The sequence below is a fragment of the Camelus bactrianus genome, chromosome 2 (assembly GCF_048773025.1).
Source record: "Camelus bactrianus isolate YW-2024 breed Bactrian camel chromosome 2, ASM4877302v1, whole genome shotgun sequence".
In the NCBI taxonomy this organism is placed as follows: Eukaryota; Metazoa; Chordata; class Mammalia; order Artiodactyla; family Camelidae; genus Camelus; species Camelus bactrianus.
In genome coordinates this window covers 118,894,359-118,919,090 of record NC_133540.1, presented here as the reverse complement: position 1 = coordinate 118,919,090, position 24,732 = coordinate 118,894,359, and the positions used below count along the sequence as shown (strand labels likewise).

Here is a 24,732-nt window from a genome sequence, read left to right as displayed (position 1 = left end):
TTTCTTTCTCTTTAGCCTTTTTGATGACCATAGAAATTCCCCAGGGACAGAAATTCGACCCAATCTTTTATACACTCGAAAGCCTGTGTTTAGTCACGGACAACTATGTTATTACTCTCCTAAGAACTCGCTGGCCTCAGTGTCACACCTGAAAATGAGACCATTACTCGTGTTTACAGTGACATTCGTGAATGTATAAATGAGTGAATAAAGCAAGCCTTAATTTTTAAAAAAATAACCATTCAGATCTGTTCCGCCAGGATAACGTGGGTTGGTTCCTGACAGGTTCCTTTGCTGGTAGTCTCCTCTTGCTGTCATCCAACCTGTCAGGAGAGGGGCCTTCCCTAAAGCTTTGCTACTCAAAGTAGGGTCCAAGGGCCACCACTGGCAGCCTCATCTGGGAGCCTGTTAGACAGGCAGGGTCTCAGGCCTACCCCAGACCTACTGGCTCAGAAGATGCATTTTGATAAGATCTCAGGTGACGCGGGTGCACATTACAGTGCAAGAAGCACTAGCACTGAAACAAGTCCAACCATGCGTTCCTTTCCTCGGCTCTAAAACCTTCAAAGGCTGCCCCTGCCCTAGGAACAAAGCCTAAGCTCTTCTCCTGACAGTCGAGGCTTTCAGTGACCCAACATCCATCTACTTGCCATGCCAACTCCCCTTCCATCCCTACACTCCAGCCACACTGAACCCTCCAAGGCATGCAGCCCTGCCTTCTGCGCCTTTGCTTTGGTGGTTGATTCCTCCATGACTCTCATTCCTTGATGCACCCAGATGACCAACCTCAAAAGCGAACTTGACCTCCACCTCCTTCATGAAGCCTATTTGATTTAATCTGCTGGGAAGTACTCTCCCCACTGTCCAAATCCCCACAAGGTTGTGTCTGGAACTCTAAGGGAACTTCATACTTTTTACTTTTTTACCTTTCCATTGTAACTTATGTATAATTAGCTTATAAAAACCACCTGAAGTATAAAATCTCATCTGATTAATTTGTTAATGTTGCCAATGTTTTATGGTGGGGGTGCAATAAATAGCTTATTAAATGTTTGAATCTACAGACATATACATGGATGCGTGAATAAGTGAATATAGGAGTACATATATTTAAATACCATCCATTAATAAATGGAAGCAATCCTCGAATTCGTTTGCTCCAGGTTGCATTCAGGTTGCTACCCTAAAAGTTCTTAAAATGGCACTTGCGAAAAAAAGAGATTTCTAACTCACACAAACGTTTAGCTACATCTGAGGTCGCACAGAGAAACAATCACATCATTTTCATGCTAACAAATGACAAATGTTATAGTGGTTGTGCAGGAGACATGGGAAGCACCGAGTCAAAATGAGCAAGTTTCTGGCATCGTGCAAGAAGCTTTATTCAAAAGGAGTAAATTATGGTCCTTTCCGTGGCTGAATTTTTCACCAACGTGAGATGAATAAACTCCTTCTGGAAATTACTCTTATGAAATTACTTCTTCCAGGACACTTAATAGTATATTCTGGTGCCCCTGAAAAATTAATTAACCTTATCCATAACAACCTAACCCCTAAACCATTTGCAGTGTTTTCACTGTGGGTCAGGTCAATCTTCTGTACCTTAATTTACATCTAAGGGAAGGTGGTCTCATTACACCGGGGCCTTTTGGTCGCCAGTCCTTTGCCTTGTGCGATTTCTTTAGATGACATTCCGCTCATGTCCAGACGCATGAATCTTTTTTGAAAATGGCAAACCTCTGAGATTACCAGCGAGAACTTCTTAACTTTTTGGGGATGGAGGGGAGAGCAACACCACTGTCATCACCATACGTGCAGACACAGCTGCCGTAAGAGGATGGACAGGGCTGTAACTCTCTTGTTTGGTCCTATCTGGGTTTTCTCTGAGAAAGCCTAGATTTTCAGTCTCAGGGCTACAAAGCTGTAGGGGCCAGGCTGAGACTGGATTACGGGTCAACACCAGGATTTACCAATCTTCTTCTCCCTTTTGTTTATCCAGAAGATATCTAAACAGTATATTCAAGTCACTCTCAGACGACAAAGAAAAGTTACTGAAGATACTTTGACTGTTGCTCTTGGAACTAGGACCTCTGGTTACTTGCTGTGGGAGCAAAATTTTCCTTTAACTCTCTGATTCTGTTGACTCTTAAGCTGTGGGAGTTTTATTTTTCCTTTGAGAACAGACGCATAGCATTGCTATTTCCAAAAAGAAAGATTTCAGATAGCTCAGAACAGGAAAACATTATTACCCCCAATAGTAATTATTCTGTGCTGTTTTAGCAAACAGAATTAGTATCATTAATACTTATTAATAACAATACACACGTCAATAATGATGAAGCAATCAGCCGATACAAATGCATTAGCACACAAACAGTGCGGAAACGAAAAATATTTTCTCTAGAAGATGAAGAAACAGTAGCTCTTTGTAGAAAAGATTGCTAGTCTCCTAAAAATGGGTCCTCCCCCACCCACTGGCCCAAAGGGCACATTTGTCTTAACTGGTCTCTGACGGCTTTGTCCTCCCGAGTGTGAGCTGATTTCAGTCGGAATTAATCAGAGACGCAGCGGTGATGAGGCCACCCCAGATACCGACAGCAGCTACATAAATGCTTCCTTGTTGCCACCCGAGCTGGCGAAGGATGGGTTTGAACAATGAGAGCTAATGATGGAACTCTGGAAGCTATCATTTTGAATCAGGCCATTACTTATGCCACCCTTGTGAAAATCAAGCCAGGCTCAGATTCCATGTCACGTTAGAAGGCATGGGCCCTCCGGGGACTCAGTGAGCCCAGAGAAGGCAGAGGGCGTTGGATCTCCACGGGGACACTGGATGTTTGCAGGGGATGAACACCAGCCAAGTCATGTCCCAGACTGCACAGCGGGCCGTGGCGCGTTACAGGCCAGCCTTGCAGACAGCCACATGCTGCTGGCTGGAAAGGCCCAGCCTGATCTTCCGGCCAGTGTGGAAAGCACCGAGTCAGGAGCTCTCTCCTGGAATTCTCCTCGTGTGTACTTGGGGAACCTCTCTGGTGAAATCCCAGACTTGTCCTGGCTTCTCCTCTTACTATTCCGTGCACTAATCTGTGTGATCTGGATAGGTTTCAAAACACAGCTGTACCGCAGCATGAGTGAGCCTTGCTGAACCCAGCTCAGACTAGCAGTCTGATTCAAAGCCTCATGATAAATAATACATAGCTGTTGCCTTAAGTTCTAAGTTTGGGGGTGATGTTACATAATTGCTAACAAGAGACGGATGGAAGCCACTGGAGATTTGTGAGCAGAGTACAAGCATGATGGAAAGCTGCACTCTAGAAGCTTTGCCCTACAGCAGCAGGATGAAGATGGGATGAAGCCTGGAGATTCTGGGAGGCAGGAAAACCTCAAAACTTAGCAGCTTAAGACTCAGAAGCCTGGGAGCAGTTTATCTGGATGGTTCTTGCTGGTGGTCTCTAATGTGGTTGTCATTAAAATGTTAACCAGTGTAGTCGTCATCTGAAGGCTTGACTGGGGCTGGAGAATCTGCCTCCAACATGGCTCACTCACATGGCTGATCGCTGGAGGCCTCAGTTCCAGACCACGTGAAGAGCACGTAGGGCTGCTCAAGTCCCTTTAAGACATGGCAGCCAGCTTCCTCCAGAGTGATCCAGGACAGAGCAAGGCAGATGCCCCGTCTTTTATAACCTAGCTCAGAAGTCACACACCATCACTTCTGCCATAACCTATTCATTGCCCAGACCAACCCTGATACAAGATGGGAGAGGATGACACCAGGGCACAAATACCAGGAAGTGGAGCTCATTTGGGGCCATCTTGGGAGCTGACAACCACACTGTGGGTGGAGAAGGAAGGCGAGCAAAACCAAGATGTGAAGGACAGTTTAGTGGGGGAAACAAGGCTGCCACCTAGGAAGAGATCTGGTTCTTCCCCCTGTTGTTTCATCTGGCACCCTAAATGGGGCCTTGATCCCCTTCAAAACACACTGCCTCCAGAAAGTGTGCCTGCCAGAGAAGGTTTTTCCCTCCAGTCAACTGATTCCCGGACCACTTACCATGTGCCAGGCAATGTGCCAAGACTTCCCTGTGGTTGGCACCATCACCTCACCATCTTGTAGGTAAGGAAACTGAGCTAAGGTTACTAGTCCAAGTTCTCACAGCCAGTATGATGTGGGGCTGGAATATGAACCCAGTGGTTCAAATCCTGAGCCCTTGCTCTTTTCTTTAAGTATAGTTGATTCACACCGTTGTGTTAGTGTCTGGTGTTAGCACAGTGATTCAGTTATACATATATGTATATATATTCTTTTTTCATATTCTTTTTCATTGTTGGTTATTACAATATATTAAATACAGTTCCCTGTGCTATATAGTAGGACCTTGTTGTTTGTTTATTCTGTATATAGTAGTTCGTATCTGCTAATCCCAAACTCCCAATTTATCCTCCCCCCTTTCCTTTTTGGTAACCATAAGTTTGTTTTCTGTGTCTGTGAGTCTCTTTCTGTTTCTTTTTTTTTTTTTAACTTAGATTTTTTTAAAAATTATTTTTTACTTTTTTATTTTGGGGGGAGGTAAATTTATTTATTAATGGAGGTACTGAGGATTGAACCCAGGACCCCATGCATGCTGGGCATGCACTCTTCCATTGAGCTAAACCCTCTCCTCTCTTTCTGTTTTTTAAATAAGTTCATTTGTGTCATTTTTTCTTCAGATTCCACATATAAGCAATGTCATATAATATTTTTCTTTCTCTGTCTGACTTCACTTAGTATGATAAACTCTAGGTCCATTCACGTTGCTGCACATGGCATTATGTCATTCTTTTTTGTGGCTGAGTAGTACTCCATTGCATATATATACCACATCTTCTTTATCCAGTCATCTGTCGCTGGACATCTAGGTTGCTTCCATGTCTTAGCTATTGTAAATAGTGCCGCTATGAACATTGGGATGCATGTATCTTTTCGAATTGGAGTTTTCCCTGGATATATGCTCAGGAGTGGGATTGCTGGATCATAGGGTAAGTCTATTTTTAGTTTTCTTAGGAACCTCCATACTGTTTTCCTTAGTGGCTGCACCAAATTATATTCCCACTAACAGTGCAGGAGGGTCTGAGCCCTCACTTGTCACCTCTGTGCCACCACACTGAGAGTGCAGGGGCCCATGTTCTTCTGCCAGAAGCTCCAAGCAAGACAAACCCACGTATGCAATAAGAGGAAACACGAGGTACCGCAGAAGCCATGGGAAGGGGAAGGACTGATGTCCGCTGAGCCCCTGTGCCGGGCACAGTCCAGCCAAAGAGCGAGAAATCAAGGTCTGCTTACCGTCCTTGGGACTCGCTTTGTTCTCAGTGGGCTGCTCCACGAACTTCAGCAGCGGGGATCTCGACCTCTGTGTGGTGGGAAGAGTGGGGTCGCCGAACAGTATGGTGTCCTTGCCCCCTGTTACAGAAAAGGGGAAAATGGACATATTATGTCACCAGTGGAATCGTGGTCACATTCAGCCCTACACAAGAGGCTGGCTGTTTGGGTGACAGGGCACCTTCCTCAATCATAGGGAGTGCTGGGGAAGGGAAACAGCCAGCAGGCCCTTTCTGCAGGGTGAGGTCAGGGCAGTGAGGTCCAGGGCCAGCTGTCTGTGAATCCTAGAGTCCACTCAGGACATGGCTGCCCACAAGTGCCACCAGTAAGGGGCCGCCTGCTATGTCTGCTGAAATTTGGGTGACTCTGATTTGGGTGCGACAATAGCAATCGCAACAGCAGTGGAGCTTCGAGGGCCACGCTGTCCTCTTTGTGTTCTGGACCCCATCACTTGCTAGCTGGGTGGCCTCGGGCAAGTCACTCTGAGCCTCAGAGCACCTCATCTGTAAAATGAGGAATAACAGCGCCCACCACGTGGGAGGGCGGTGAGAAAGTAAACGGGTCCACATAAAGCTCGGAGACGTTACGTCAGTGCTCAACAGATGTCACGTGTTGAAATGACTACTTTAGAGTGTAGACTGAACTGCCATACTCAGCAGGTCTGATTTAATTCCATGTGGTCATTTAAACTGAATAATAACTGGCATAAAGCAGGTAGTATCAGGTTCCCCAAATGATAACAGCGAAACTCTACTTAGAACACAGAGGCGCACACCAGGCAAACGCTTTTATCGATTCATATGAACTCCCTAAGGGGAGAGAGACAGTTTGAGGCAAAGAGAAGGAAAAGGAAAACCATCACAACTCTGTTTTCAAGGCCATGGCAAGTCATGGAGGTGAGGAGCAGGGAGGTGTGGCTTTGAAGCGTGAGCTTGGTGAACACAGACACACAGACACAAAACACGTGCACATGAGGTGATGCTGCCCCAGTGGTCAGGAAGGCCCCACACGCAGGATTTGATCCCAAACCCCTGCCAATGAGCCCCGAGGATTCTCTCAGTGGGAACCACCATGCCAACAGCGAAAAGCCCAGGGGCCGTGGCCCAGCCCACGCTCCAGGCTCAGCTGTCTGACTTTGGGTGAGACCTTATCTGAAGCCAAGTCACTGAATGTCTCTGGGGCTCAGATCAGAAGCTCTAAAGTTCTATGAATCTGCTCAGTTTCAGGGTTGCCAGGGCACAGAATGGTATTTGGGTAAAGATGTTCACTCTTGGAGAGCCAGGCAAACCGCGGACTGCACCTCTGAGCCCTCCACTTGTTTAAATACTACCCTCCCGTAGGCCATGTCCTATTAACTCGATTTCCAGTTCCGTAGTAGAGAGTTGGGTATACACTAGGTGCTTCGTAAATAGCAGATGGCTGTTTGAATACACAGCTGATGCGTTCTTGGGAATCCTGACGTCTTGGTAAGCATGGGGCTCGCAGCTGCCTCAGGCCGATGGAGAGTGCTATGAGCAGCCAGCACTCTCTGGCTTCTGCTATCTGAGGGTCATCCCAGGAGAAGAGAAATCTGATAGGAGCTGACCCTGAAGTCTCATGTGGAATAAATCCAGAAATCTTCAGGGCCACGGTCTGGAGAGGCTTCCCAAAGAGGACCATTGAGCTGCAGCTTGGGATATTGTTAAGAGGTTTTCACAATGAGGTCAATCCAATCAGGTCTCCCTTTGTGCAGCAAAGATACAATCTAGAAATACCTCGAGGGACTAATGGCTGTTATGAACCCATAGCAGATGCCTCAGTTCGACTTCTTTTCTTTCTCTCCACCAGGGCAAGTTACTGTCCCCAAGTCAGGGACAGGACGGCAATTCCTGACTCATCTTTCTCTTTCAAGTAGGCTGGAAACTCTCTATCCTTACAGGGACTCAGTAAGAGGCACACTCTGCCCTCTGTGTTGCATCCAACCTTCCAAGTCCCCTCTGTGCTGGTGGCCAAAGAGTCAGAATTATGGGCAGAGTTGTGAGCTGGCTGCAGCTGGGTGACGACGACAGCTGGAGAGAAAGCCTCAGTCCTCCTATTGTGAGGGACTCTCTAGGGCCCAGTGTCTCCATGGTCCCCCCAGCTACAGGGCATCATCAGTGATGCCTCAAGAATGCTGGTACCAGCACATTAAACTCCTCCAAGAATCTGAGCACCAGGCGTGCGGAGAAGGGAAGCAGAAGCCACTCCTCATCCATGTCCAATCAAGGCGGGGGTTGAGGAGAAAAGAAATACCTTCTGAATTCCCTGCCTGCAGAGACCATTTTACCATTTGGTAAAATGTCAAGATTGGGTTTTTGTAAAATATTTGAAGAATTCAAAGACCTTCCTTAGAAGGCTCTCAGCTCTATTGTTTCTGACTAAGCCCAGGTTCTATCTGTGTTGACTAAATTGAGGTCTAATCTGATGGTCTGCTGTCTCCTAGTTCCATTTTGGTCCTTGGGACGGGGCGGGGTGGGGTGGGGATGAGGAGTGACATGAGGGTGATACACAGACTAGATTCAAACCACAACCAATGTAAGTCACACAGGCCCTTCCCTTCAACTGGTGTCTGAGTTTTTGGAAGCCCTACTGGATTCCCCATAACACAGCATCGCTCATCTCCTTCTCCAAAATGTATCAGCTACTTTCAAAATACACATTTTCCTTCTCAGGCTGATGCTGAGAGTGGAGAACAGAGAATTAAAATGAAAAGCTTCAAGAGCCAGGCTCTGCTCTTGCCAGATTTTTTTGTGGCTCTCAGTGTTTCTTGTCAGAGTATGCGTGCATGCAGGAAACTGCCCCTCAGGCCCCCCAAACACCATCCTCACCTGCAGACGCCAGGAAACGGCTGGGAGAATGAGGACGATATGTAGGGAGCTGGGGAGGATGGAGGGTCGTTCCTTCCTGAAGCGTGTGGCCAACCAGCCTGCCCTGTGGATTCCTCAAAATAGCCCCATTCCTTTCATACCTCTCAGGGACTTGTTAAATAGTCTGGAGGACACTTTGCTATCCAGATGATCTCTCTGTGGCTTTGACATCTGTTAGACTTGTCTAGTTCCCAGCAAGATCACACATTTGCCCCAACTCTATCAAACAACGTTGAGAGCTATATATTGTTGGCAGAGAGAGTGAGGGAAAGAATAGAGTCAAAGAAAAATCATAGCACGCTCCAAGCCCAGCATGCTCCAAGTTCACCGGGGTCCATGAGAGTCTCGGAAGAGATTGTTCCAGCTTTGAATTCTTCTCCAATCCAACTTGCTTTGAGAACCAGTCCCTAGCTGATCTGATCTATCCCCTGTCTCTCTCCTCTGAATTGTACTTCCCCAGTACAGGTGGAGCATGGAAGTGAAGATCTGAACACCTGAATTCTAATACCTGCTTCTGTGGCCTTAGGTATCATCTAACTTCCTGAGCTTCTGTTTCCTAATGTAAAATGAGGGGATCACACTAGATCAGGAAAGGCAAAAATATTTTCTCTCACATATCAACTCTGACCAGGAGGTAGCTGCCTGGAAAGCCAACATGGAAGACTGTTTTGAGGGCTAACATGAAAGATCAGCAAAGAAGAGTGATGTGATGGATTAGGAATGTCTGCCACTGGCATGGGAATAGTGTTGTGCAATGTACACCGAGTATTTGCCATCCTTGAACTTTTTGCTCTCAGTCATCCTTCACGGTCTAGCATCTGACGACTCTTCACATTATTCCCTCACACATTAACATCTTTATCACTTAGTTAATACTTAATCATGTACCATTTTGTGCTTTCCTCTCACTGTTTGATGTATATTCATCTTACTGCCCTAGTGGGACTGTTGATTCTCAGAGGGGGCAAGGGGTACATCTGCAATGCTTGGTACAGAGTTGAATTCACAAAAGTTGATGCTCAAAAAGGTAACAACATATTATGGGCTGATTTATTAGAGGGGACACTGATCTTTTCAGGATGCTGGTAAATAAGAGAGCACAAACAATTTTCTGAAACCACTGGAACTCAGTCCCCTCCAGGTGGCTGAAATACTATGATTTGGCTCTTACTTGGGGGAAGAGGAAGAGGAAGAAGAGGAGGAAAAAGTGGAAGAGGAAGAGGAAAAAGAGGCAGAAGAGAAGGAGGAGGAGGAAGAAAAGAGCATACTTCCTCTTGCTCCGCCCTTCAGGATATTAAATGGAAACCTGAGAACAATAACGGATAGAGGGGACTGGTCTGATCTGCCCTGAAAGAGGCCTCCCCTCCCCCCACCCACGGTTTGAAAATGATCATTAGGTGATGCCTCATTACAACATCCTTCATCACTGCACCAGGGCAATGCTACTGCCTTTACATAAGCCATGTCAGATCGGGGGAATTGCCACTCTTTTTTCTGTTCTCCTACTTTGTAACTATGTAGAGGCCAGAGATTAGAACAAACACGACTATGGCATAAAATCCATTCAGACACCACCCTGAAAACTAATTTTACCGTTTAATATTTGCTTTGTACTAATTGAATTCTCTATTTCAATGGTCTATCCTAATCAGAAAAGTGCAAAGATACACAGAGAATACATTTCTATTTATTTACATGCAGGGATGATATTAATGCACTGCTATTTAGCCACAAACATAGATATTTCAAATAGAACATACTCCCAAATCCTACTGAAACATTGTAGCTCAGGCCTTCAGGCAGCAAAAAAAAAAAAAAAAAAAAAAAAAAAAAAAAGGAAAGGAAAGAAACAATTGTTATTGCATAATAGCCATTCTAACCTAGACCAAACAACAGCAGAGACAGAAAATTCCCAGCATTCTTTCATTTATTCAACTCCCATCTTTTTACATAAGTTGTAGAAATAAAACATTGTGGAATCTCACTAAGTCATTTGGAGAGAAAAAAAAAAAAAAAAAAAACCCAAACTCCAGTACATGCACAGAAATAGCAATCTGATTGCACAAATAAATGATAAATTTGCCTGAGTTGAAATTCAATGCAATAAAAGAAAGACCTTCAAAGAAGATAAGGTTTTAACTGCATCAAAAGGTTCTTGTGCAAAATGGATCATTCAAATCCCCAGGATGGCACTTGCCATTAATTAGGTCTGTTAGGTCTTTTGACATCAAGTTCAAGGGATCTCTGCTAAAAATTCCAATTTATGAAACACACTTCCAGGCAACCTAAGGCGGCTATTCAGATTTACATTAAGAAAACATGTGGTTTTGTCCACATCCCTGTGGCAATTTTCATTTCTCATATGTTACAAGGAAGCAACCGATAGGATTCAAGGGGAGAGAAGGGTTTGTACGGAAAGGTTAAGTAGCTAAAAATATATGTACACAGTTGCTTCCAGGGAAAGAGGAGGTGGTAGAAAATGATAAATACAAGTTTCTGGGAGAGTGTAAAGAAAAAGGGGAATGGCTGACGGGGGTCTCATGACGGGAGCTATTTTTCCAAGACAAACAGGATAAATATAGCTAATTAAAGTGAAACATCAGTTTCTTTACACCCTGTACATCTGGGAAAAAAATCTCTGATGGAAATTTTGATTTTCAAGCTATGTAAAAATGGGGTGAGGAAGAGAGGAGGTTATAAAGTGCATTTGGGTTAAAGCAATTGTTGGTTCTTATGTTCATTTTTAGGACTGATGATTAAATTGAACAAGTTTTTGTAAGTTTGTACATTCATTTTTAGAACTGATGATTAAATACATTTTTTTGTAAGTTCTTATATTCATTTTTAAGGGGTAATGATTAAATTGAACAAATCTTTATAAGACACCTACGGGTGAAAAATGAAGCAATTTACCATATCCACGAAAGTTAAAAATAAAACATATACAGACATATAGAATGACAATTTCAGAATTTAGGTTAGCAAAACTTCATAGGTCCACGGATGAGAACTTGCATATTTATTAATTTTTTTCTGATTTCCTCCAAAATGGTTTCTAAGTTTAAAACATTTCTCAGCAATGATCTTCAAATAAAAGAAATTAAAAAGGCAAAACCTCCTCTGCAAATTATGTGAGAGCTTCCTTTTTAAAAAAAAAAAAAAAAGTAAAACAATTTTCACAAAGTTCTGCTTACCTGGAAGGCTCCACAAACCAGAAACTTCCAGGGTTCTTAATTTTTTCTCCAGTTCAGCCACCCGATTCCCGAGGATTCTGGGAAAGGGGAGAAAAAGGCGGCAGACAGATCAGTGAACATCTGTCTCATTAGCTCTTAGGGTTGTGGGCAGGCAACTTGGGAAGCCTGCTAGTGCCCTAATAGAGGAATGTTTTGAGATTTAAGACATATGCTAAAAACAGAGTGTGTGCGTGTGTGTGTAGAATATATACGTGTGTATATATGTGTGTATGTATATATACATATGTGCACAGACACATAGTCTAGTGAAGTATGTATGAAAATATAAGTGAATGATTAAAAATGATTTTAAAAATTACTAAAATGTTGCCATTCAAGTGAATCTTCTCCCACAAAGACAGCTGGGAAGCCAAACGAGTCCACCACTGCCCCAACATCTGACATCATTTCTATCTGGGAATTGCTCATTGCTAAAGATGACATTTAACTTTAAATACTCTTAGTAGTATAACATCTTGATTCTTTGAGGGTGGGTCTGAGTTTTAGAAACAACCAAGATAACAAGTAAGACGGATGAACATGCTTTGTAATGTTACTTTGAGTCAATAACGTAGTAAGATCCACCGTCTGAGCCCTAACCTACGTCTTAAGGATAGCCATAGCCCTGATCGCTAGCACAATGCACGGTGGACGGCAGGCGTTCAATAAAAACATGTGATGAAATAAATGCTTTCCTTTTTTTCATGGCTTGTAATTATCTCTGGAGAGAATTTTAAAAAACAGGCATTTCAGAAGTACTTTCGGCAATTACAGAATCACTAGAACAATTATATTGCTTTCTGAGGTGACCACCTTGGCTCCCCCATGATGTTTAAGCTCTGGAACGTGTATTTGAAAAGATCACTCTGTTTACTTGGAAGGCAAATGTTGTCTATATGCATGGAAAGACATAAATTTGGGCATATATTTCCCCTTCGTCACTCTACACAAAATTAAATATACTTGGGAAATGATTTGATAGTCATCTAAAACTTCAATCACTTTCCATTGGCCTGGAAATTGAACAGCCAGTCTTCATCTTTGGGGGATTTTCTTGGCACTGCTGTGCTAAAATGATGTGGAAATCACCTTAATAGTGAAGTTTCAAATCCTTTCAGCAGGAGAGACGAGAACACCAGAATTGTTCTCCTACCTCTCTTTATATTCCAGAGATAGCTGCACACACCCACATACATACCAAGACATGAATATGCATATATCTGCACATATATAAATGGCTTTGGATGCATCCTTATTTTACCTGAATTGACTTGCAGCATCTTAATTAATATTCCCTTCGAGTTCACAGGAAACTCTTTGACGTTACTATATGTGGTTTTGTTCATCTAGATACTTAGAGCTTTTCCCTTTTCTTTTCCTTAAGTCTTAAATTCTGCATAGTCTTTATCAATTACTTTCAATTTTCCCTCCATTTGTTGGGTCTATTTTGCTTTCATGTCTCTGACCCTTCAATAAACACCATTCTTCGTAATCTCACTTTCAATATTTTGCTCAGACCTTCTGATCCAACCTCCCTTTTCACCAGCTGATGGATTTGAGATGCAGTCACAGCCATGTTCAAGTTGATGCCTGTTTCTTAACGAGATCAGATCATCTGTATGTGGCTGCCTCTTGGAAACAAAAGATAAGGCTTAACTCTTCTGTGTACACTGAAGGATCAATGTTCAAAGGCGTGGTGAAGAGACATTCAGTTGTATTTTTTTCTGATGTTCCTGGATAAGACAGCCGTGTCTCCCAGAAAAGGTCTGAGGTGAATTTGCTGGTGTCCCCAATAATCTATTCTCAGGGACTCTGTGGAAGTTTGTCAGTGCTGACTGCTTTTATCTTTAGCCTGACACAGGCATCTGATGCAGGGCTGGAGGTAGTAAAATGGATCCAGTGGAAGTTGTGGTAGTGGCAATAGTAACACCAAAGCCACCAATGACAACTGCACTGTGGTTAACACAAAACAGCAACTAATCTTTCCTGAGCCTCAGGCATGAGTCAGAGCCCCTGCTGAACACATACTGAATGTGCAGTTTTTTTTCATTTTGACCTGACAAAAACTCTGCATTTTAAAAAATTCTCCTTTTACACATGTGGACCCTAACAAACAGAGAGGTTAAGCAAGTTGCTCAAGGACACACAGTTCATCTCAAAGCATGTCTTTTCCTAACCCCCAGTGTTCTCACCCACCACACTCTACTCCTCCCATTAAGAAACAGAGGTATGGAAGTTAGTTAACTTAACCCCACCACATGCAGGACTCAGCTGGTGGTGAGTCTGGCTTTTAACCTGCACCTCAGTTTGCCTCCGAAGTGCATGCTCTTAACCGAGAACACCACAAGGGCCCTGTAAAACCAGCGTTGTCATGCCTAAGGCAAGTTCTCTTTAAGTTCCCTTCGTAACTGAAACACGAATGCAGCCACAGCTGGCTTGCAGAATACAACCCAAGATGCTTCAAGTGACAGAGCATCTTCCTGGTTGGCTTTACACCGAACAGAATGCCAGGTGGGCCACTGAACGTGCTGGGACACAGCCCAGGGAGAGAAGAGGGCCAGCTGAGTCTTAACAGCTGGCAGTATTCACAGATGGAGACAGTAGAAGTAGAAACAGGGTCCGATTTCAAAAAAAAAAAAAAAAAAATATATATATATATATATATATATATACATATAAAATATTGAGGCTGTAGGGGACAATGAAGAGAAGCAGACCCTGTCCCCATATTTGAGGGACTCCGTCTGGTGGGAGACAGATGGACAGAGGTGTGCGCGCAGACGCACACGCGTACTCTGCCAGTGGGAGGCCTTAATAACGGTGGCTGTTTACTAATCACATGCTCACAGATATGATCTCACTTAGACCCTTGAGACAATCAGTGCGGTAGCTCTTAATTATGCTTATTTTGCAGATGAGGGAGCTGAGACCCAGAGACTGACCAAGTTGCCCTGGGTGACACAGCTGGCAGACAGAGGGGCCAGAATCAAACCTGGGCCTGGAAACACACAAGCGCTTCAGGGGAACTGCGGTGCAGAAGCGAAGATTAAGTGAAAGACGAGCCCAGGGCAGCTGGTAGGGACCCAGATTGTGAATGATCTTGTGGCCATATTGAGAATGTTGAGACTTTTACTCATTGGCCGCAGAGGGAGACTGAAGGCTTTGAAGCAGAGAAGCAGCATAATGAAGTTCAGGGAAACTGTTCCTGACATGGGGTTGAGAATGAACCGGAAGGAGTGTGAGGTGAAGCAGGAAGAGCAGTTCGGAGAGTACGGCCCAGGGCGGTGACAATGATGGCCCCAAACAAGCCACTGGATGCAGGGAAGCCAGAGGTATGGAGTCGTGACAAGGAGGCAGGTGAGGAGTTTGAGATGCCCACACGACATCCGGGTAGACAGCTGGCCACGTGGGAGATGGGAAAGATCTGCGAGGGCAAAGATGAGAGTGTGCTGGGGGGTGGGTCTACTCATCACCAGAGTGGGAGAGGTCAGGCCAGGGGACCGGAGCACACCTGCGCAGGCAGGGAAGGGCTAGAGACACACAAGGGGAGAGGAAAGAGGAGGGCCTGGGCAACGTGGGGCCCCGAAGCCAGGGGGAGAGAGAGTTCCAGGTGGGGCAGTGTGCGGTATTGCCTTAGTCTAGAAAGTGGTCACACGGGATGAAAAAGGTCAGTAAGATGTGCCTGGCCCTTGAGAGAGCTGTTACAAGACGGGAAGGGTGGAATCCAGAATCCAAGTGACAGGGCTGAGGAAAACAGACTGTGAGAAAGTTGGAGCAGTGTATATAGATAACTCTTCAAGTAGTTTAGCAGGGAATCCAAGGAGACAGGCAGGGCCACAGCTTGAGGCATAAACAGGCTTGAGAGAGGGTTTGTTTTTTTTTTCGGTAGGATGAGGGAAATTTTAAAATAAAATTTTTAGTTCACTATGGCTTGTTTTAGGACAGGGGAGGTTTTAGCACATGTCCACCTAGTAGTCCAGGAACATCCCTGGGACACCAGGCCTCTGGATGGATTTGCAGGGGTAGTTTCTGATAATAACAACGTCACAGGGGACCTGCAAGATGGAACTAACTCAGGAACTGGCCACCACTGTGCCTCTGTCTCTGTTCTCTGGACAACACAGAGAGCAGGAATCTCTGAGTGAGGGTCCTGGGGGGAGCTGGGACCCAAAGAGGAGGAGAGGCCGTGGCCCCACACAGAGGGCCCTGCTCCCAACCTCCACGCAAGGAGACCTTCTTTTGAATCTCTGCTCTGATCCGAGACAGCTTCTGCTGCTTCCACGGTCTTGAAATTCCAAGCGACTCACCATTGGCTGGAGAAGGGGGAGAGCAGGTACCAGTTTGAGGCACAGCACAGAGGCTGGTGAAAGGGCAGCATGGCCTCATGTCCTGACTACCACCGCTGCCACCCCACCCGCCAAGTGACGGCTGGCTGGGAAGGGCTGGAGAGCCAGACGTGTTCTGTAAGATAGTCCTCTTTAACATCTGCCTCTTCCATTGATGCTCTGCCACCATAAGACACAAGAACCACATCCCTTCTTTCACAGTAGCTAGACAACTGTAAACTCTGGCAGAGACTACTTCAAGCAAAATGCTTATTAACTGAACATCCTCTCAAAATATAAAGTCCTGGGTTCATTCATCAATTCTTCAAGATGTCCCATTGGCCACTGGGCCTTGGGGGCGGGTGGTGGGTGAGTGGTGGGGGTAGTAGAGGGTTAACTGCCAGGCCGGGGGGGGGGTGCCGGTAGGGGAGCACACACTTACAGAACAGAACACCTGTGTTACTTCTAATGCTACACCCAGACAGAGCTGTTTTACTATTTTAATTACTAAATCATTGGGGATAACAGCAAGCAGATCAAATTTAAATTTTATTCTGAGCCCCCACTCCATCTGTTGTATAATTTGTTTCTTTCCATACCACAGATAAAACGTTTATTGAAAAGTATGAAAACTTAAGACCCTCAAAGTATTAAAAAAAAAAAAAAGGCACATTAGGTACTTTATGTACTGATAGGGAGCAATCTTCAAGATCTATTGTTACTAGAGAAAAAAAGGAAGGTTGGAGATGGTGAAGAAAACTTTTTTTGACGAACACTAGCTACAATTTGTAAAAAAGAAAAAAAAAGAAAAAAGAAAATCTATATCTGTATAAATACATATGAGCACTTATGTGTGTCTATATAAATGTATTATGCATTTGCTTATATATGCATCTTTGGAGAGGATACATAAAAAGTGATGAATGGTGGTTTCTTCCAGGAGGGGGAATTGGGTGGCTGAGAGACAGCTGTAGTTTGGAGATCTACTGTTTAGCTTTTTAAAATGGGAACCATCCGATGGTTCAAAATTATTAAATAATAATTTAATAATGAAAAGGTACTTTAAAAAATAAGCCTAGCAAAATGAAAATGTCTATCTTTCTCAACAGAGTGTGGGAGCCCATGGAACCTGGGGATGTGTGGTTGCAGTGGGGGATGGGAGGAATACATCAGGAAATCAATCTGTCGTAAGGGGCAAGAGGGTCAGGCCAACCGCGTGGGGATGCTGAGCTTGGTAGGCAGTGGGACTCGGCCTAGCTCTTCAGTGGAGGCTTGTGTCATGATCAGAACTGTAGCTGTCAAGTGGCTATGAGAGTGTCCAGGTAAGCATTGGAAGAGGTGGGGCTGGGGTCTGAGGATGGAGGACTGATGGGAGAATCTTCCCAAGGACGAGGTGATGGTCCGGTAGGAAGAAAGCAGAGGGGGCATTTAGGAGATGTACCTTGAAGGACCATGGCAAGCACTCAGGAAAGATATATTGAATACATGAATGCATGAAAACCATAAAGCTAAATGGCCACCGCATATGATTATTAGGGCGGGAACAAAGAGTTTGAAGACAATTCAATCGTCCATTCATCAAACAATGAGCACCCACTGTGGGCCCAGCCCTGTCCTATGTATTGGGAGAAAAGAGCGACCAAAATAGACATTCTGGCCTTGGGACAGATTCAACCCGAGTGACGTCAAACCTAGTTATTTGGATGGTTAGCAGAGCACATTAAATATTCCTCAAATGACGCTTTAAGTGGCTGAATAATATTCTGCCTCATGGATTTTCTGTAATCTTAATCATTCTTCAATTTTAAAATATTTGGGTTGTTTCCATTTTTTTCCCCACTCTTACAAATGAATCCACAGTGAACTACTTTATGTATAAATCTTAGGGCTTCATTCTGATTTTTTTTTCTTTATGATAAATTCCTAGAAGCAGACCCTTTGTGTGAAAGGGCACAAGCATTTTAAAATGTCTTAAAACGTACTAAGGAATGCATGCTCCAGATTCTAGACTCATCACATTTGAGGAACTGAAAAAGTATCAGGGGAAACTGTCAACCTAGCAGTGGGAAATGTGGGTCTTGCTTTTGGTGGTGAGGTGGGGACAAGAGTTCTACGAAGAGTTGGCAGAGAATGGAAGCAAAGACAGAGGGAACAAGGTCCCCTGGGGGGGTGGTAAGAAGATGGAGGACTAAATACAAGAGGAGGAGGAGGAGGAGGAGGAGGAGGCCTGGGGTGGGCAGGAGGGGGAAAGAGAGAAGGAGGGAGAAGGGAATAAGGCAGTGGAGAAAGTTGGAGGAATCCAAAAAGATGGGAATTGGGATGTAGAGAAATTATAGAAAAGAGAGACTCAGAAAGCGGGGTGTAGGGGTCCTGGTGACCTTCAGCAGAAGACTGTTAGGAAAATTCAGAAGAGGTCTTGGGAGGTATTAAAGCTGAGGTGCTCTTCTGTTCCTGCCCAAGGCGTCACCAGGCGCTTGCTAAAATCCAGAATCCTGCCGTTCCCTCCAGGACACCCTCCAAATCCACATTTCTAAACAAGCACCCCCTCTAAAACCTCCAACATAGGTGCCCCTCCAAAACACTTTGATGGGGTGTCTGTTAAAGAAGTAGAGGTGATTTCCTGTTCACAAAGATCTGAGGTGAGTGGAATTCATGGGAACCCTTTTGGGTGGGTTCAGGAAGATCTGTGAGGCTTCCTGGTGAAGATGCAGAAGCAGGAGGCAGGACCGAACTGAAGAGACTGAAAGAGGAGGTCACAGGAGAGCCAGGCCCTGAGGAGGGAAGACAGTGGGGATGGCAGGTCCATGTGTTTCCCCGAGACCAGAAGGAGAGCATGGGAGATGTGGGTTTCAGGGGAGCAGTAAGTTGTGGGCTGACAATAGGCAGGCTTTGTTTTCTCAGTAAAAGAGGGGCTGAGGCCACCTGCTGAGAACAAACTAGGGTTTAGAAGACCTGAGAAGGTTTGCAGGAGCCCCAGTGGGTGCTTTGCAGGGAGCTGGTGAGGACAAAGAAGGCTCCTGGGAACGCTGCCGGCGGCAGGGGATTTCTGTCTGAATAAAATAGACCTCGTACCTATTCTGGGGAGATTCCCGTTTCTCCTTCCTCCCCTGAGGAGTATTTCCGTTTTAGCATCTGGCCGTTTCAGTCCTTGGTTAAGATTTCTTTTAAGAGAATTTTTAAAACTTCTGTCAATCAATTACCCTTGTCATTCCTTTAAGATTGCCCAGACTCCCTCCACTGCTCTCTGCCTTCTTTTATATACATCTTCATCTCCGGCGCGATCTTCCCTTCACTCCCGGCCTCTCTTTTTGCTATTTTGTTTTTACAATACCCTTCATCATTTTCTGGCTGCCTCTCTCCCTGCGCCCCCACCTCGCTGGGGCCCCCGATTCCCCAACCCCTCTTCTTCTTGCTGGGAGCCCAGCCTTTTGGTACCTGTATTTCATTTTGGTTCCCCTGGTAGATCTTATAAGCAAGACCAGCTATGGAATTTGCAGGGCTCAGTGCAAAATGAAAACTCGGGGCCACCTTGTTAAAAAAAAAAAAAAAAGAATTTCAAGATGGTGACCTTGGAGCATGAGACCAAGTGCAGGGACCTCCTGAGCACTGGGTGGTGTGTGACTGTGGGTTGCCGGCCCTGTTTGCAACGTTTGTTGCTTTAATTTGTTGTTTAGTCGCCATTCTCTGAACACTTTAATTTTTGCTCCTGTTGTCTCTAATGCTACTTTAACTTGTGTGATTTTGCCCAACATAGTCCACGTGTTTGTAGTCACCAGATAAGAGATTCTGTTTTAATTATTGTTCCTTTTCACCATTTTGTTGTTGATCTGGAAAAGTGGCGTGAGATTCCCTTTGAGGCCCAGCTGCTATTCAGAGCCCCAGGGAGCCATGCTGTAAGGTTAAAATGGCACCGAGGAGGTGCCTTTCCTCAAGGAGACCTGGAGGAGAGCAGGTTCAGTTACCCAGGCAGGAACACTGTCAGGCAATGTGCATTACGCAGGGCGTGGCTCAGGGTAGGCATTCAGTACGGGATAATCAGCATTACTTTCAGCTGGTTCCAGCTGAGAGCCAGGATGCTGTCATTATTCCGAAGCACAGCTGCAGTTGAATAAGTTTCCTTCCAGATTTGGGGGCTCATCCCTCCTTCCCTTAAGGTTTTAGTCCCACCTGGTTGCCACCCACTGCTGCTGGCCCTCCTCCCACACATCTCCCGCCAGCCCCCAGCCCAGGGGCCCAGCCACCTACTTGTTGGTCTGCCTCTGGTGCTGGATGACCATGTTTTTCTCGTGGATCGTCTCCAACAGGGCCGTTGCCAGAGATTTCAGGTCAGAAATGGACTGCGGAGTAGCTGGGAGACTGCACCCATGATCCTCAGACAACAGATCCTGAACTAGGCAGGATATAAAATTTACAACTCAGTCTTAAATCCTTCTGGAGTGTTGGAATGCAAGCCGAGGTCAGATCTTCCTGAACAGTGAAGCTGGCATCTGTTCCCGGCTTCTATATGCAACTATATTGTAATTGAAGGGTCCATTTCAAGTGTCAAAGGTAACATAAAATAAAATTCAGTGTGAGGGGTGAAGTTTAAACAAAAAGGAGGAAGCCCTTATGGACTTTTAACAACATGTGTTTTAAAAGAATAATCATCTTTTGCATTTGTCCAGTATTTTACACTTTCAGAACACTCATAATGGCTAGCTCATTTGAGACTTGGAAAAAAAAAAAACAAAACCTGGAAAATGTTATTTATTCCCATTTCATGGACAGAAAAGCAATGTGCTGATGGAGTAAAAACATTAGCTGAAGGTCACCCAGCCATGGAAATGACCGTGACTCCAGTCCTGAGCTCCTTGCTTTAAATATCAGCTTCCCATGTGGTATGCTTGGTGGGTGGCAAGATAATACAGGAGATTATTTAGAATATAAAATACAAAATGTAAAATATTTTATATATGCACATTTTTAGAAACGAAGAGATAACCCCAAAAGACAACAACTATTTGTACCCTTACCAGACAGAAAAATATATATATAAATCTCTCCTTATACCTCTGAACATCATTTCTTATATGCCTATACATAGACCCACAAATTCATCCGTTTCTCTTCAAAAATGGGAAAAAGCTCTGCTTTTTCCTCTTTACCTTATGCCTCATCATGAATATACACTAAAATGTAAAATGTAACAGCTGCTTAGAGCTACAGAAATTTATTTAATGACTGCTGGACATTTGTGTTGCTTCCATTTTTTGTTTTTTTTAATTATAACTAATGTAGGAAGAACTTTCTTGAAGCAAAGTGCTTGCATATGTCTGCACTTATTTCTTGCTGGCTCAAAGGGTTTTTAAGGTTTTTCATAACAGGGTGCCAAATGGTTTTCTAGAAAAGTTGTGCCGGTTGACCGTTTGGCCATGGTGTTGGAGTGTAGCTGGCGTTCCCCACGTCAGTAACAGGACTGGGCCTCAACATTCACGGACGTCTGGCTATCAAGGGCGCCCAGAGGTGTACTTGGATGGGCTACCTCACATCTCTATAGAGTACTGTAGTTTTCTTTTCAAAAAGAATTCTAAGGTGTCCTTTTTGTGTTGAATGAGAAAAGAGAGGTTGCTTGGAAAAGTGCACTGATTATTAGGTAGGCTGGAGATTCAGCACTTTTTTTTCAATCCGCTGTAGCTCTGATGAGGGCTGTCACGTGATCCTTGCTGGTCCGTATCGCCAACAAGCCCAAAGTGGGCCAGCCCAGCATGGTCCACTTGAGGCTTATGTTTAGAACTGAATTCCCAAATATTAAGTGTCAGAAGCAAGCTCTCTGCTATTTATTCCCCTGACTGTTCCTGGACGATCATTATTTTTCATCGGAATCGACAAGAAGGAGGAATAAAATTGCAATCAATAAAAGCTTCTTTGAAAAAGGCACGTGTGCCACGAGAAAATGCTTCCAGCAGCTATGAGACTTTTCTAGTCTGATCATAAAGGCCGGGAAAAGTGGAAACTTGACGAGGCTGGCACAAACACTGGGAGATGCTAACCTCCCTGTGATTAGAGAAGGGAAAACATTCTGGAAAGGAGAGCGTAGTTAGGGGTCTAATTATTTGAGAAACTCTAATGCAGCAGCTCTCAAAGCAGGGTTCCCAAACCAGCATCGGCATTCCCTGGGAACTTTTTAGAAATGCATATTCTCTGGGCTCATCTCAGACCTACTAAATCAGAAACTGAGGTGGGGCCCAGTAATCTGTTTTAATAAGCCCTCCAGGCAATCCTGATGCAGGCAGAAGTTGGGGGTGGTGGTGACTGTTCTAAGGATCACCTTGGTTCCTAATCCACAAAACCAGAGGTGGACTCATGGCTCTAGAATTCTGTGATCATAAATGGTCCGTCCCAGAGCATGGACCCTACCTTGCTTTGCAGACAGGACTCCAGTCAGAGCACTGCTGCTGGATTTACCTTGGCCTTTCGAGTTTTTCCGTCTCTCGAGAGCATTCTAAAGCAGCATGGGGAGAAAACAAAAACCTCTGTCAGAAAAGCCAATATTAGAAAAAAGACCTAATTACAGCAGATGCCTCCTATCCGGCACACAAGAACTCTTTGCAAACTCCAAATGCTGGCGCAACTTTTAAAATTCAGAGTCCCCGCCAAAGAGTTATGATTTTTATGGACCTGGTAAAGAGGTGTTTTTGTTTTTGTTTTTGTTTTTTTTAAAGTTAGTACCCAGTAGAATTACAGCAATTACATCTGCCTATTTATAGAAGACACTCAATGTATATTCATTAGATTAAATCAAATCTGAAGCAAGAACTCAGTCTAATGTGTGAAGTCACTAGTTTTAGAAACTCCTTCTGAATAGACATGAGACAGAGAAGAGGTTTTCTTGCATGGACCAATGCCAAAAGATCATTAGTGGTGTTTGGAAGGATTCTGTGGTTGGACTGGAAAAAGAGCTGTGAGTGATTAATGAAATCTGCTGTGGACACAAGATTAAGGAAGTATGTGTGTGTCATTCATAGAACCGACTGTTACATTGAAATTGATACGTGCTGTATAGCCAGTGCTTGGCACATAGAAGAGCTGAATAAATGTTGGTAAGTGAATGCATACATACATTTTAAAAATTATGTATTAATTATACAACTTTAAAAGCGGTATTCTTCTTTGGCTTGCCTGTGTATATATAGACTGGTATAAACTCAAGCGTGGCCCCCACAGAATGGAAAGGCAGAACAGCATGGAGATTTCTGAGAAAAAAGCAAACCTCGAAAGCCAGGAAAATGAGACGGCTCTCCCCAGCATTGAGACTGCTGCAAAACTTCACCCTCAGGAAGAGAAATCAATCTATTTTCAAAGCAGAGAAACCCAGGAGACTTTTCTAATTATAACACTTAAAGCTAACATCTGCAGAAATAAATATTATCTAACTAATGGCGCTGGAATTCGACTCAGTAACAGTGGGGAGAATTCCAACATTCTGTCCTTTCAGTGTGACGTGGACATTATCATTTCGATTGTGATTTCCCAGTCTTTGCTTCTTCCTCTCTCAGAAATCATTTTCTTATGATGATGATTAGGAGACAAAGAGCATCTGACGACAGAACATTTTATTAAAAAAGCCAGATAAGAAACATAATTGAATATGGACTGAGGCTGTAAAGTGGCCACGTCCAGATTCTGGGGGGGGGTCTCAGTGTACCCTGCCCAGACAACAGCAATGAATACAAGGAGCTTTTGCAGAAGCTGTTTTTGTTGTTTGCTGTTTTGTGTTTAATTCTTCCTGGTTCCTCAGTTAAAGCTCTTATTGGACTCTGTCAGGGACGGCAGGCAAGCACTGGGATGTCTTTGGCACATAAAAGAGAATTAAAATAGAATGACATTTAGATGTACAATAGTGAATCATCACCGTCATCATCATGATTTTCTACCTTGTACTTGGCAACGTTAGATTTCAAGAGGTTGACCTCTTCGTGAAGTTGCTTTAATCTCTCCTGAAGGTACCTGGAAAAGAATATATACAACTAGGAAGAGTTTGGGGGCCACATAAAAAAACCTACACTCAAGGAGGAGAGGAAACAAAGAAAACCACTCACTCAAAGAGCCATCTTTTACATACAGCATCTTCTCACCACCAGAAGGGGGAAGAGAAAAGCACATCTTTGTGACCTCTTCTTAAATGAATATGATCAAGGTCAAATACACCGAAATCACAGAAAGCCCACTTTAGAGCAGCCCTCTGCAGAGATCCCCTACGGGATATCAACACAGTTTTCACATAATTCTCATTAAGACGATTCCACTGGGGAGCAAGTCAGGAAGAGGCGACACCAGACACAGCATTAAGTTAGTCACATACACACACTGAAGTCTGCCTCAGGGAAAAGAAACAGCTAAGGGAATTTCTCAATTTATTTTCTTATTCTTTTCCATCTTCTTGATAGCAATCACAAGCAGCTTCCACTGACTCCCTACCCTTCTCACCCAACTGGGGAAGAGGGAGGGTGGGGGGGGGGACAGAGCACACATGGAGGCGTGTAAGCATGTGGTTTTTCTTTCTTACTTTTACCACTAATGTGGAGCGTTAATACCATTGTTACAGGGTTGGGATTTTCCTTTCACTGTAAGGCAATTTCTCAAATGTAAATAGGGCTGCGGCAGCTGCCAGCCTGCAGGTGCGTGGAGAGCCCGCATTCTCCCTGAGCCTGGCCACTTGCCTGTTCTCCATACACAGGGCATCCACATCAATGATACGGTTCTCGTGCCCGCTCAGGATGTGGTTTAGCTCCTGGTTGAGCCTCTCGACTTTGTCCTGGTAGGAAGACCGCTCTTCTTTAACATCCTGAAGCTCATCCACAGAGGCCTGCAGGTCATGCTCCAGAGATTCAATCTGAAACCAAAGGAGGCGCCCTCACTCAAGACACTCTTCAGACGCCGGCTTTATGGCTAAG

The 24,732-nt window shown here is 44.4% G+C and overlaps 1 protein-coding gene across 4 annotated transcripts in view; it reads right to left on the bottom strand.

The window, feature by feature from the left end:
- Positions 1 to 24,732, bottom strand: part of CCDC149 (coiled-coil domain containing 149) — a 96,311-nt gene that overhangs the window by 6,565 nt on the left and 65,014 nt on the right. For 2 of the 4 annotated variants that reach the window (XM_074349701.1, XM_074349692.1), the window contains exons 6-12: positions 24,499 to 24,671; positions 23,713 to 23,785; positions 22,196 to 22,280; positions 20,045 to 20,189; positions 11,436 to 11,512; positions 10,002 to 10,034; positions 5,321 to 5,437 (exon numbers count right to left, since the gene is read on the bottom strand). In XM_074349701.1, coding sequence (XP_074205802.1) covers positions 5,321 to 5,437; positions 10,002 to 10,034; positions 11,436 to 11,512; positions 20,045 to 20,189; positions 22,196 to 22,280; positions 23,713 to 23,785; positions 24,499 to 24,671 — 703 coding nt within the window. The remainder of the gene's footprint in view (positions 1 to 5,320; positions 5,438 to 10,001; positions 10,035 to 11,435; positions 11,513 to 20,044; positions 20,190 to 22,195; positions 22,281 to 23,712; positions 23,786 to 24,498; positions 24,672 to 24,732) is intronic. The other 2 variants (XM_074349704.1, XM_074349696.1) reach the window with 1 other exon arrangement.